Source organism: Cannabis sativa, chromosome 6 (genome assembly GCF_029168945.1).
Source record: "Cannabis sativa cultivar Pink pepper isolate KNU-18-1 chromosome 6, ASM2916894v1, whole genome shotgun sequence".
Classification (NCBI taxonomy): Eukaryota; Viridiplantae; Streptophyta; class Magnoliopsida; order Rosales; family Cannabaceae; genus Cannabis; species Cannabis sativa.
The window spans coordinates 42,965,820-42,981,411 of NC_083606.1; the positions used below are offsets into that span (position 1 = coordinate 42,965,820).

General features: G+C 33.3%; 2 protein-coding genes across 2 annotated transcripts; one reads left to right on the top strand and one right to left on the bottom strand.

Moving 5' to 3' along the window:
- Window positions 1-3,048: 3,048 nt before the first annotated feature.
- On the top strand, window positions 3,049-4,803 carry LOC115720357 (uncharacterized). Its single transcript, XM_030649510.2, has one exon. The coding sequence runs from the start codon at window positions 3,049-3,051 to the stop codon at window positions 4,801-4,803; it is 1,755 nt and encodes a 584-aa protein (XP_030505370.2).
- A 7,793-nt stretch (window positions 4,804-12,596) lies between these two features.
- On the bottom strand, window positions 12,597-14,311 carry LOC133038849 (uncharacterized). The gene is made up of 2 exons (XM_061117259.1): window positions 13,458-14,311; window positions 12,597-13,237 (listed from the first exon to the last, which is right to left on the bottom strand). The coding sequence occupies exons 1-2, from the start codon at window positions 13,470-13,472 to the stop codon at window positions 12,734-12,736; spliced, it is 519 nt and encodes a 172-aa protein (XP_060973242.1). The 5' UTR covers window positions 13,473-14,311; the 3' UTR covers window positions 12,597-12,733.
- Between the last annotated feature and the right edge of the window lie 1,281 nt (window positions 14,312-15,592).

Consider the following 15,592-nt stretch of genomic DNA (forward strand, 5'->3'; position numbering starts at 1 on the left):
TGGACTTAATCTTGAGGTGGTCGATAATTTTTGGGTTTGCGATTTGAATCTTGATTTAAGGGTTTGTATTTTGTTAGATTTATAATATTTTATCCAAAAAGGAAAGAAAGAAAGAAGAATATCCAAGAGGAGATGATGATTTTATTTTAAGCTAGTATAAAAAATGATTGATGAAGATATATGTTTCTGCTTTTTTTTCAATCAGAGAAGAAGACGAACAGAGTGAAATATGAATAAAATTAGTTTTTATTTTATTAATTTTAATTTATAAATAATTTATATTTAATTTTTATAATGTTTTAATAATTAAATTTATTTGGACCAATTAATATATGCCACGTGTAAATAAGTATACACAGTAGCAGTCTTATGTGGCATTTAACATTTAAAATTAACTTTTACTTTAAATTTGCCAACAGAAGTAAACATAAGATAGTATTACCACCAAAAAATAACATAAGGGGGTTAAGTGTTTACAAATATAAACATAAGGGGGTTTAGCCGCAAATTTCTCAATTCTTTTTTATCTTGTCTCAAATCTTGTAATGATGATTATGATGATGATATATATTCTTCTAATGTTTTTGATTATTTGATCTATTTGTATATATACAAATTTTAATTGTATGTAATTAATTTATAGTATTTCTTCCATGTGATATATATATAGATATGTATATATTGATACAATTGAATATATTATTCAAATGTAATATATTGGATACTTTACTCAGTAGCATTGATAAAGTTTCTTTTCACATCTCTACCTTTTTACGGAGATAAAGTTTTAACTTTTTATTTGCACCATGGGTAGTATTCGGTCTATATAGAAATCAAGTTCATGGTCGCATAAGAAAGTCTCGGCTGCAATGGGTTCTCTAACATAGTTTGCAAATTAAAAGTGCTAAAACAATATTCATTACTAGTTTCATCAATCATTAATGGGTACACACATCTCAATTGTCTTGTTTTTAAAAATTTTATTGTTGATGTTTATGATCTTTAATTTTTTTCTAGAAGTGAGTTTTTTAAAAATTTGCTCTTGGTAAGATAAGATTTTTATATATTGGAGGTTGTTCCACTTCCAATTTAAACTATTGTTGTAATGGTTTGTATTCATTCTTTTTCTATATAAATCTGTTCTTTGATCTTTATCACAATTAATCCCCAAAAAAGCACCTTGTTTTAAATTCAAATAATAGTGAACAACATTTAAGCTTGTATTTTTCTTTTTTCCTTGTGCTATTGGTGTTAATTGACAAAGTGCATATGCTAAATAAAATAAATACAAAATAATGTTTGGGAGTAGCACTATTGTAATGCCAAATAAAATAAATACCAAATAATATTATTTATTCTGATTTACTTTTATAACCAAATTTGGTGAAAATATTAAAAGTTCTATTCCATTCCATACAATAATAAACATAGTAATTCTTATTCCATGGTCTTTATCAATCAAAAGAATAAAAATTTATTTATACTCTTCCTATTACCATTCCCACTCTATTTTTATTTTATCACCAAACGCCACCTAAATTTGCAACATTAGAATAGTAATATATTTGAGAATCTTAGCTCCCATTTGTTGTAATATTTTTCTTCATTCATATGTTCCATGACATATTACTTTGCTATAACAAATCGTATTTATTTTAAATGTGGTCAACTTTTGTAAAAAAATAGTAAAGTACCACATTCTTTGAGTTAAGATTTTGGTGTATAAATTGTGTATGTAGCATGCGTTTATTTATGTGCATGTTATTACTTCTTATCAATATAAATTAAGGGTCATATTCTCTTAATACATATAATTGTAACAATTGATGCAAGTTTTAAATTTTATTTTTTATCATGTATAGGTATAGCTTATTAGGTGTTGGTTGAAGCGTGCAAATTTAGCTTGTTTCTTTAAAAAAAGGTAATTACTAAAAATTTAATAATATTTACTTAGAAGAGTTTGAATATCTTAGATATTCATTCGTAGTGAAGCAGGTTCTGCAAAAGAATATACTGCGGTCGGATGGGTGGCAAATATTTTTATGCTTAAATAATTTTGTGATTATTTTGCATTCGTGTTGGTTGTTTGTAATTTTTTTTTGTATGTTCAATTTATAGTCATTATGTTGCTAAAATTTTGATAGAATTAAAATTTAACTTGACATGTCACATTAATTATTATGCTTAGTTTTAAGTAAGCATAGAAATTAGATAGGAAATAAGTTAGTTTAAGCTTATTCTTCTAATAAGCAATACATGCTTATTTATTTATCTTTTTTTTTCTTTTTAATTTTATAGAAAGAAGATATGGATAGGAAATGGATGGTGACTAATAGGTTATCTGAAGAATATAAGAACGGGGTTGATTTCTTTTTGAAGTTTTGTTTGGAGAATGGGAGAGACCCAAATTATACATGTTTCCCATGTGTTAAGTGTTTTAATGTTAGAAAGTTGAGTTTCAACATGATATAAGAACACTTATTTTTCAATGGGATCGACAAGAGTTATACTATTTGTTATAATCATGGGGAGAAAGTCACAAATTTAGATGATTCCCCTACTATGATTAGTAAAGTAAGGGGAATATAGAAGAAGTGAACTGGGATCCATTAGATGAAATGTTTGATGATGCACAATTTGGAACTCAAGTAGAACCAGACAAGTTTGAGACACTCCTTAGTGATGCTGAGAAATCGATCTGCCCTGGCTGCAAAAGTTTTACAAAATTATCGGCGCTTCTAGTGGTGTACAATTTGAAAGCAAGACGCGGATGGAGTGATCGAAGTTTTACAGATTTACTGAGTTTTTTTAAAATATTTATTGCCTAAAGATAATGAAATTCCGACGACATTCTATGAGGCCAGAAAAACTATATGCTCATTAGGTATGGATTATCACAAAATACATGCATGCCCTAATGATTGCATATTATATCGGAATAGTTTTTCAGATGCATACTCATGTCCTACTTGTGGAGAGTCACGATGGCAAAAGAAAAAAAATAGCATTGAGGTTAAGGAAGGAGTACCTGCTAAGGTTTTGTGGTATATGTCGCCTATTCCTCGATTCATTCATTTGTTTAGAAGTGCCAAACATAGTAAAAATTTATCGTGGCATGCAAATAAGAGGGTGAAGGATGGTTTATTAAGACATCCAGCTGACAGTTTAACTTGGAAAAGAGTTGATATGAAGTGGCCTAGTTTTGGAGCTGAAGATCGTAATCTATGTCTAGGTCTTTCAACGGATGGGATAAATCCGCATACTACTCTCAGTAGTAAGCATAGTTGTTGGCCTGTGATGCTTGTTATTTACAATCTACCCCCATGGTTATGTATGAAAGGAAAATTTACCTTACTGACACTAATGATATATGAACCTAAACAACCACGTAATGATATTGATGTGTATCTAGCTCCTCTTATTGATGACTTGAAAACTTTGTGGAGTGAAGGGGTTAGTGTTTATGATGCATACAAGCAAGAGGAGTTTAACCTTAGGGCAGTATTATTGTGGACAATCAATGATTTCCCTGCTTATGGAAATTTATCGGGTTTCAGTGTGAAAGGCTACAAAGCTTGTCCCATTTGTGAAGAAGGAACTTGTTCTGAGTACTTGAAACACTCCCGAAAAGTATGTTATATGGGACATAGAAAATTCTTGCTCGAGAGTCATAAGCTTCGAACTTTGATGAAGGCATTCAACGGTGAGCAAGAGTTTGGGCATGCTCCCCGACCTTTATATGGAAGTCAAATACTTGAGAAGATGTCCCAAATTATTTCCCGGGTAGGAAAGTTTAAAGCTCCGACAACTAGGAAGCAGAAAGGTCAAGGAAAGGCTAAGATTGTGGAAGAACCCAAACATTGTTACAAAAAGAAATCAATATTTTTCGAGCTTGAATATTGGGAACATTTACTTGTACATCATAATTTAGATGTTATGCACGTAGAGAAAAATGTATGTGACAGTGTCATTGGAACTTTATTGAACATTCCTAGAAAGAGTAAAGACGGAATCAAGGCTAGAGAAGACTTGGCCGCAATGAAAATGCGTCATGAGTTGGCTCCAAAGCCAGGCAAAGGTCGTATATATTTGCCTCCAGCTTGTTACACACTGACTAAGTCTAAAAAACAGGAACTTTGCACTTGTCTGTCTAATATAAAAGTGCCAGATGGATATTGTTCAAACATACAATCGCTAGTAGATTTGAAAACCTATACTTTGACTGGCATGAAATCTCATGATTGTCATGTTCTAATGCAACATGTGCTTCCTGTGGCTATTCGATCGGTTTTGCCTAAGAATGTGCGAGAGATAATCACAAGGTTGTGTTTGTTTTTCAAATCATCATGCTCTAAGGTGGTAGATATTTCCTCATTAGACAAGCTACAACAAGAAATTACTTACATATTGTGTAAACTAGAGCAATTCTTCCCACCTGCCTTCTTTGATATAATGATTCATCTCACTGTTCACTTGGTTAGAGAATTACGATTTTGTGGTCTAGTCTACTTCAAATGGATGTATCCATTTGAGAGATATATGAAAATTCTCAAGGGATATGTTAGGAATAGAAGTCGACCTGAAGGGTGCATTATTGAATGTTATATTACTGAAGAGGCAGTTGAGTTTTGTTCTGAATACATGTCTGGTGTACAAAGTGTTGGGCTTAATGATGAAGTAAAATCAAGTATTATTGTCAATCGTCGAGGTAGTGTTGTCTGCACTGTTGGAAAAAATGAATTGGATGAAGCACATCGATTAGTGTTGCAAAATACAATAAATATTCAACTATACATTGAGTAAGTGTATCTTACCCCTATCAATTAATGTGCTTTTCATTATATTAAGTATTAGCTAATGATATACCATGTGCTTGAAGGGAACATTTCAATTGGATTCAGACAAAATTTCCTTCTAAGTCAAGGAATAAAAAATGGTTGCAAGATGAACATTATCGTACTTTTAGTAGTTGGTTTAAAAATAAGGTATTAGATGTGTTATTCACTTTGTTTGTGTATATACTTCGTGTAATGTGTATTTTGATTAGTTTTTGCGTCTAGTTAGGTTGTATGTGAATTGAGAAGTACGCCTAACAATGTGACCAACATTGTTCGATGGTTTTCACGTGGTCCTTCTTTTAATGTCACGAAGTTTTCATCATATACAGTAAACGGCAGAAAGTTCACCACTCAAGAGCGTGATAAAAGCAAAACCACACAAAATAGTGGTGTTAGCCTTGTCGCTAGTGCTTTGCAAGTGTCTAGTTCAAAAGATCGTAATCCAGTTCAGTGCAACATGACTTTCTATGGAGTAGTTAAAAAAATTTGGGAGTTAGATTATATTGTTACTCAAGTACCTGTTTTCTATGTGATTGGACCAAAAGTGATAGTGCAGTAAAAAAAGATAATTTAGGCTTTACATTGGCTAATCTAAATAGATTAGGGCACAAAACTGACCGATTTGTTCTAGCGTCACAAGCCACGCAAGTTTTTTATGTGACTGATCCTGCAAACAACCAATGGTCTGTCGTGCTTGCAACACAATCAAGAGACTAGTATGATGAAGATGATGATCTACCTCTTAAAGAACAACATGTCCCGATCACTTTACCAGAAAATGATGATCAACTTGATGACGATAGCATATGTTGTCGGGAAGATGGTGAAGGTTTATGGGTTGATTCGTAGGTTATGTAATATCAAAAATATTTGTACAATTTGTTTCTATATCTCATTTCTTCTTGTTATTCTCAATTAATATGTAATATTTGTTTGTTTTTTTAACATTTTCTTATTTTTGAAATGTTGTTGATTACGACAAACTTATTTTGTATGGCTGGCTATATTGTGTAGTATGTGTTATTCTCAATCAATAAGTTTTTTTACATTCACTGATGAGGTTATTATACAAATGTCATCTTATGATCCTTTGGATGACAATTCAAGTGAAGATGAGAATATAGAGGAAATTGAAAACGAGAATGTAGAGGAAAATGAAGATGAGAATATAGATATAGATGAACTGGAGGACCAAAATGACATACCAGCTGGTAGAGGACCATCCTGGTTGCCAGACATAAATAGATGTAGGAGTGAGGGACATCTAATACCCGTTGAGTATAATGAAAAAGGTCAACTGGTCGGGAAGGGCAGGGTGAGTTTTGCATCCATGCTTGGGTCTACTGTTCGTAGAATTGTATAAATTCTTCATGAAAATTGGTTTAAGGTCCCAAAAGAAGATAAGATCCAAATATGGGAAACAATGAAGGTACATGTGCTTCTTGATTTTTTTTTTTCTAATTGCTAATTTTTTATATATATGTTTGACAATTTCTTAATTTGCAGAGTACGTTTAAATTAGAACCCCAACATAAAAAGCAATTCTTGCAACAAGCAAGAAAACGATATAAGGATTATAAGACAACTCTTACAAGGGAACATGTGCACAAGAAATTGGAGAAAAATCTAGGTGAATTTCCTCTACGAAGACCAAGGGGATATGAGGGTGTCATTACACAAGAGGATTGGGTTAAATTTGTTAATTCAAGATTGACTCCGGAGTGGATACCATTAAGGGAGAACATGCAAGCTCTTCATGCGAAAAATGAATATAACCACCACCTATCAAGAGGAGGATACCAACGACAATTCATGGTTGTTCCATAGAATCATGGATAAGTTTAATTAATAAGTATATATATTATAAGCATGATAGTATAATATATGTTCAATATACATAATTTATTTTTCTTATAGGAAACATTGGGTGTGTGCTATATTGGTACCCCAAGCATACTACGTATATTACTTAGACCATGTTAATGCACCCATAGCAAATTATCTTGTCATTCTAAAAACGATCAAGAAAGCATATGACACATACTTAATGAGAAGGAGCATGGAGATCCCAAAAAACTTAAGTATCAAGGAACTGTATATGTAAATTTCAATAATAATTTAAGGTTTTAATAAATTATTAATGTATTTATTTAAATTATAAATTATTGTAGTGTCCTCATCAACCAAGTAATGTAGAGTGTGGCTATTATGTTATGAGGATGATAAAAGATCTAGTTCAGTCGCCTAATCGACGTGACTATATTAAGAAAGAGGTACATAAATATTTGTAAAATAATAATCAAATATAAATTTATGTTTTATTTATATTTATTATATAATTAATTTATTTCTCTTATATTTTGTAGCTAATAGACAAAAAGCCATATCTAAAAGCTATGATTGACGAGATGAGAGAAGAATGGGCGACAGATATGCTTCGACACTTGCAGAGTCATCGTATTATGGGTCATTAGTTAATTTTTTTTAAAAAAATTATTCATGACAAATATTTAGTTACAATATCAGTTAAATATATATTCTTTTTTTCTAATACAATATTTGTTAATTTTGTTATGTATATATCTTTATCAAATATTCTAAACTTTGTGATATCTACAATAGTTTAATTTTTTTTTATATATATATTTATACTTTTTTATGTGTATTAATTGAGGTAAGTTAATTATAAATAATTTGTTGAAAAGAAAAATATTATATAATATAAATAATTATTTATAATATAATATAATATAAAAAAAAAATAAAATTAATTTTGCAGCATTTAATTTAGAAAAAAAAAAAATCTAGTTTCAAGTCCAACTTAGCTGGACTAGAAAGGGGTTTATAGCGTGAGATCGTTTTTCAAGTCCAATATTGTTGGACTAGAAATATTTTTCTATTCCAACAATTAAGTTTCATGTTGTGGGACTCCTTTTTAAGTCCAACATTTTTAGACTAGAAATGTTTTTCTAGTCCAATAATTTTGGACTAGAAAAATACCCCTTTTATGTCCCAGGCTATTATGTCCAACACAAAAGGGACTCAAAAAATTTATCTAGTAGTGATTGTATAATTGTTCAGTTTTCTACAATTTTTTGAGATCTAACCTCCTATTATTTCTCAGTAGCTAAGTGGTAGAGCGGTCGGCTGTTAACCGATTTGTCGTAGTTTCGAATCCTACTTGGGGAGATTTGATTGATTCCGAATTCTTTAATTCAAAATAAAAGGATTCACTTTGACTGTTAAAAGAGTAGCCTGTTCCCTGTGTCTTTGTTTCTATTGCATTCTATCTCATCGTATCACATTCTGTTCTGCAATATTTGAGAATCACCATCAATCTCTCGGCGTAGGTCCACAATAATCCTTTGTTCCACAGTCTAGAGCTATTTTGTATACACCTACCCAATAGTAAGAATGAATCACTATTTAGTCGATTTATAAACCATAATCATTATGTAGGAGAGATGGCTGAGTGGTTCAAGGCATAGCATTGGAACTGCTATGTAGGCTTTTATTTACCGAGGGTTCAAATCCTTCTCTTTCCGTATCCTTCACCCAATTCACCAATGTTATTGACTGCAATATATCAAATCAAATAACAATGGACGCCATTATTCCAACACCAACAGTTAGACCTTTCGTTGATATGGATTCTCGAGTCCTAATCCAAATTTCTGTGATATGGAAAATACTTGAAAGTAATGGACAAGGAATGAAAATCCCCCTAGTTAGTTTAGTTAGGTTTATGTCTGACGAGAATAATATTCGACAACTAGCAATTCATTTATTTTCAAATTGACCCATTTACTATCCATTATTTGATTGACCGATCCTTGATATAAGAATGGGTTAAGAGTCAAATGTTTTGGAAATTCCTCACGGATAGATCAATCAAGATAATTTTGAACCAGAGACTTGGATTTTTTTTGTTCATCTCTCACTGTAAAAATATCTCGGGGTTTGCAGCGATAACTTGGTATATCTACAATACGATTATTAACTAAAATATGTCTATGGTAAACCAATTGGCAGGCTTGAAGAATAGTCGAAGCCATACCTAATCTAAAAAGGATGTTATCTAATTGCATTTCAAGTAGTAAAACCTGACCTGTTGACCCTTTTGCTTTTCTGGCGATACGAAGGTGTTTAAGTAATTGTTCTTCTATAAGACCATAAAGAAAGCGCAATTTTTGTTTTTCTTCCAAACAAATATGATATTGACATTTTTTTACCTAGGCGTAATTGGTTTCGAAGATCGCTCCTAGCCTTGTTCTTTGGAAGATCTATATCGTGTCTAGTACTGCATGGTTCCAGTCTACAAGAACTCTGAATCATTCTGTTGAAGCCCATTCGCTTCATCATAAATGATCTGCTTGCCTCGAAATGACCTGGCACAATAGGGAAATCCCAATTTTTTGGGGCTGTCTATTTGATTGAATCGAAAACCCCAAGGGCGCCATATTGTAGGAGCCGAAACTATGTGACTGAATAAATCCTCCTCTATCTGTTGCGGGTCGAGGACTCCTTCTCCTTCCCATTCTTCAAACTCCGATTTGTATTGTTCATAGCAAAATCTCGGATCAACAATAGAACAAGATCCATTTTGCATCATATATAAGGGATTCCTTGGTTCGGGCCAAAGAAGCAATGTCACTCGATCATTATCAAACTGGCTGCAACCTTTTTTTATCTGTGATGATTCCACAAGAGTGCCTTCTACTTCTAATAAGCCATGAACTAGATCAAAATCATTCTCAACGAGTCCATAAGAAGTGATCCCATTTTTTTCATCGAGTTCGAATGGAGACCAATGGTCTTGAGTGACCAATCCGGCAGAATAACTTAAAAGATAAAGAAGTATCGTTAATTTTTTCATGCTTGTTCCAAGTTCTAAGTACCATTAGTAAAAATAAGAATCCCCTTCGTTACATGACTTCTTCTTCATATAGATAGATATAGGATATAGGGAGAAATTACTTAGAAGTACATTTTGTGCAACAACCCTTCCTATCTTATGGAAAAGGATCCCATGATCCTGAACCGATCTTACCTGGGATCGCAAATCCCAAGTTTGTCTATGAAGAGCAGATCTAATTATATTAGTGTCTATAATTGATTTCTTCTGTGTAATACTAATTGATAGGGCCTCATTAGTAAATGTTACAAGATCTCGTTCATTGGAGCCCAATCAAGACAGGCTTATCGCCAAATGTCTCTTTTATTACGAAACTCCCCGAAGCATTTTGCCCCTTATTATGCCCTTCCTCATCTTTGGGAGCCTAGGTATCCACCGTAAGCCTTTCCTCGTTTGAATCTCGCCTTTAACTTTAAGGCTATGCCATCCCCTAAGGTGCTACTAAATGGAAGTATCTTATCTTATCAACGTCCATGAATGATAAATCTAGCATAGATTGAACTGTCGAGGGTTGTCACGTAAACCATATCATCCATGATGGAGCTCGAGCAGAATGTATTGATTTGTTTCTAGGAGGCAAGAATCTGAAGTTAGTATCAATTAATAAATTGGGACACCTTTGTAAGTAAATTTTCGATGGAGAAATTGAAAGAGTCCAACTCAAGCAAGTTTCAAATTCAAAAGTAATCAATTCCTTTTTCAAATCCTGCTGTAGCTACACGAGCCCTTCACGCGTGCCATAAATGACCTACAAATGGAACAACCCTAGAAAAAAATGAGAAGTAGCAAACCAACTTCTAGGAGAGACATAATTTACTGCATTGATCTCGGTAGCTACACCACCCACAGAATTTAGAGAACCTAAGGGAGCATGAGTCATATATTCTGCAGAACGCCATTCTTGCCAAGGATATATGTCTTTCTTTAGCCTACTCAAGTCCAAACCATTGGGACCCCTTAGAGGTTCTAACCAGGGAGCTCGTAGATCCCAAAAATGCATAGTTTCCCCTCCAAAAATTACTTCTCTTGAAGTAAGTCTAAGCTTATGAGCTTATTATCCTAGGTCAAAACAAGTTGATAGGATCCCCATTTTTACGTTGCCATGTCCCTCCCATGTGGCGACGTGGGGGCATAAAAAAGGAAAGAGAAGGATGGGGTGTCTCTCGCTTTTGGCATAATGGGCCCCCAGCGGGTCGATCACTGATCCAATTTGAGTACCTCTACAGGATAGACCTCAACATAAAACTGAAGAGTAGTGGCAGCAAGTGATTGAGTTCAGTAGTTCCTCATATAAAATTATTGACTCTAGAGATATAGTAATATGGAGAAGACAAAATTGTTTCGAGCACCTACATAACCAACCAGAAGCGCCCCTTGTTTCAAAGAGAGGAGGACGAGTTATTCACATTTCATTTGATGGTCAGAGGTGAATTGAAAGTTAAAAAGTGATAATTCTAAGGATTCCCCAGGGGAAAAATAGAGATGTCTCCTATGTTACCTGTAATATGTGGAAGTATCGATCTAATTTCATAGAGTCATTTAGTCTGAAAGCTACATGACTAACATAAGCCAGATGAGGGAATGGGAAGACCTAGGATGTAGAAGATCATAACATGATTGATTCGAAAGATTTTGATTCCTATATATCCACTCATGTGGTACTTCATCATATCGTATATATAAGAATTATATGATAAATAGAAGATCCATCTGTATAGATATCATCATCTACATCCAGAAAGCTGTATGCTTTGGAAGAAGCTTGTACAGTTTGGGAATGGGTTTTGATTGATCAAAAAGAAGAATCTACTTCAACTGATATGCCCTTAGGCACGACCATACATAAATAAAATTTCGTATTTTATTTTATTTTATTTTTATGGGAAATTTCATTTTTATTAAATATTTATTACGCATTAATTTTTTTTCTCTTTATTTTGTAGGTGTTCTACTAGTGGATCGAAAGTGACAATTCTCAGTTTTGAGGTTTTCTTTTCTGATATTATGATTTTATTGTCTTGTTCTCCTGGAGTATCTCTGCATGCCCTTAGGATAGACAATAAACTACTATAGATAGAAGAAATTTGTCCACATGTATTTTATTGTGAATTTTATAAAAAAATTTATCCTTTATGTGCTCTATATGTATCATTTATAATAATTTATATGATTTTTATTTTTATATTTTTTAATTTTATTTTTACAGAAATACATGATTTTCAGAAAATAATATAAATTGTATATTATGCAACTTATTTACTACAAATATTTTGCAACCACAAAAAAAAAAAAAAAAAAAATTACAAGACAAAGCGCAACTTAGTTACCTAGTTGAAGATAAAGCAACGTAATTACTGAAGAGAAAGCCAAATTTTCTAGTAGTGTATTAATTATAAGCCTACATCCTAAACTCTTTCTCTGTCATTAAAACGCAATAGAATTGTATACAAGTAAAATTAGGTAAATACAGTTACTACAATATAATAAAGTCAAAGTCTAAGAAATGTTAGCATAATTAAAGTAATTGATTAAACTGAAGTACTTGTAGCCAAACTTTGATGAATGACTAGTTCTCCTTAAAATTATGCCTAGAATTATCAACAACTTCTTTTTAAATGGAATATAACATATTTATATATAATACAAATTAATTTTTATAATTTATTTGTGACTAACAACTAAATTAATTAAAGTGTAACTTTTATAAGATCTCCAAATTTTTGCATCGTGGATGTCACATGTATAGAAGTTGGAAGCGAATAAAATTTGGTTTTGGTGGGTCGGTGGATGTTTTGTAATCAAATCTCAATTTCTTTTATAAAGACGCTCTTGTATATTCATAGCTAAAACATGAATAACTTTTTTTTTTTTTTTGTTTTTGAATATCAGATCAAATTATTTACAAAGCTTTAATTAAAGTTCTCACCTACTTATTGTTTTTTTCTTTTTTTTTTGGAAAGAAACATGTGTTACAACACACCTAAAAGGAAGGTAGAGAACCATTCCAAATTAACTCATTATCTAATCCAAGGCCCAGCCTAGCTACCTTATGAGCTAAAAGATTAAAATCCCTACCAACATGAGAAATGGTTAGGCCTGGACTGAACGATAACAAGTTCTTAATGCTACAAATTACATCATCAAACACACTATTATTCCAATTACAAGTATTAAGTTTATCTACTATAGATTTACAATCTGTCATCAATACATCCACCGGAAATCGAAGCAGTTGAGCCCATTGGATAGCTTGATGAACTGCTTTGGCTTCGGCAACAGCAGGAGGAACAAGTCCAGAAAAAGTAGTAGAGAAACCTGCCTTTACTCGATTACAACCATCCAAAAGAACCACTCCAATACTATGTTTTTTCCTTTGAGAATCAGTGGCTGCATCAGTGAAAATTTTGAAAACATTGGAACCAGATGGTTGAACCCTTGCAGAGACTGAGTTAAAAACTGGACCTGATCTTGGCACCTGTCTTTGCTGCGCATCCATATGTTGGAAAAAATATGCAAGACTCCAATCAAAAATATCTTTAGGGGGAATAGAAAACTGTTTGTGTAAGATATTATTCCTTTGATTCCATAAAGCCCACAAAAAAGAATATAAAATACCAAGAGAATCTTTATCTTGATCAACAACCAGTCCCATAAAAAAATCATTTAGATCCATGTGTTTATTAATATCAAAATAAGAAACAAACCTGGAAGATCTCCATGCCTTTCTGGATCTAGAGCAGTCTAGCATAGCATGTTTGATACTCTCAGGGGCAAATTGACAAATAGGACAAAGAGGAGAATCAAGAACTTTCCTAGAAAAGAGAGAAGTTGCAACAGGAAGAACATTAGATAGCATTCTCCAGATAAACAATTTAACCTTGGGAGGAATAGTAGGAGACCAAACACGGGACCAAAACTTTTTAGAAGAAGTGAAGGAAGAAGAAGAAGGAATATCCAGGGAAGAGGAAGCCAAATGATAGGCGGATTTAACAAAAAAAACATCTGAACTTGTCTTCTCCCAAATCTGAGAGTCCCTACCATAACACCCTGCAACTGGCACTTCAAGAATATCATTAATGATAGAATTATCAAAATAAGCACTCAACCTATTAACATCCCAAGTCCCCGAGGCAGAGATAAAGTAGGATAAAAACTGGGCAGGAGGATGGATATTACTTGAGAAAGATTTATATTTATGATTAGGTAGCCAATGGTCAGATATGGTATGAATATCATTCCCACTCCCAATTTTCCAGATAAGTCCTGAAGCCAACAAATCCCTACCCCATAAAATGCTTCTCCAAGTGAAAGAAGGGTTGTGACCAGGGACAGCAGTAAGAATAGAAGAATGGGAAAAATAATGAGCTTTGAGAATCCTACTAAGAAGAGAGTTAGGATTGTCCATAATACGCCAAGCTTGTTTAGCTAACATAGCCTGGTTGAAATGAACAAGAGAGCGAAAACCCAAACCACCACAGAATTTTGATTTACAAAGGGCCTTCTAGGATTTCCAATGAATTTTCCTAGACTCTCCATTAGAACCCCACCAGAATTTGGCTATCGCAGTCTCAATTCCCTTACAAAGCTTAACAGGAAGCCTAAAACAAGCCATCGCATAAGCAGGGATAGCATGAATTATAGCTTTCAAAAGAACCTCTTTACCAGCTCTAGAAAAACATTTAGAAGACCAAGTTCTAAGGACCAAGGCAACTTTATCCCTAAGAAAAGAAAAAGAATGAAACTTTGAATGGGACAAACAATGAGGAAGACCTAAATATTTAGATACAAAAGGCTTATCCTCTAAATTAAGAGTTTTAAAGAACATAGTACGAATCTCCTGAACAGTATTAGGAGAAAAGAGAATAGAAGACTTAGAAAAGTTAATGGCTTGACCCGAGGCCCTAGAATAAATATTGAAGACCTCTTGAAGAGCTAAACATGACTCTCTATATGCAGAGCAAAAAAGAAGACTATCATCAGTAAATAACAAGTGAGAAATCGAGGGAGCATGTCTAGATATAGAAATACCTTTAAGAAACTGAGCATCTTGCCTAGCTCGGAGGAGAGCAGACAACCCCTCAGCACAGAGAATGAAAAGGTAAGGGGATAAAGGGTTCCCTTGTCTAAGACCACGAGAAGGTTTAAGAGAGCCTTTAACCTCCCCATTGACAAGAAAAGAAAGAGTAGTAGTAGCTATACATTTCATGATGAGATTAACAAAACCAGTAGGAAAGTTAAAATGGTACATTACACTTTCCAGAAAATGCCATTCCACACGATCAAAAGCTTTGGCCATATCAAGCTTCAAAGCAGCCCATCCCCTTTTACCAACTTTTCGAGAATTAATGGCATGAATAAGTTCATGGGCAATAAGAATATTGTCAAAAATAACACGCCCAGAAAAAAAAAAAGCACTTTGAAAAGGGGAAATAACTTTGTCAAGAACAACCTTTAACCGGTTAGCAATAGCCTTAGAAATGATTTTGTAAAGCGTGGAACACAAACTGATAGGTCGAAAATCTTTCATAATATTAGCATGTTGTTTTTTAGGAATCAAAACAATCAAAGTGTTGTTAATAGCAGAGAAATCAACTTGACCATTTAGACAATCCAACACCACAGAAACCAGCTCATGGCCAAAAGTAGCCCAATTCTTTTGATAGAAATAGGCATTAAGACCATCAAGTCTAGGAGCCTTATCACTAGAGATGCTAAAGACAGCCTTTTTTACCTCCTGGGCAGTGAAAGGCTGAGCCAAAAACTCATAATCCAAATCGTCAAGGGGAGGCCCCAAACAATCTAGAATATGACTAGTTGCCTCAGCATCACAACCATCAGT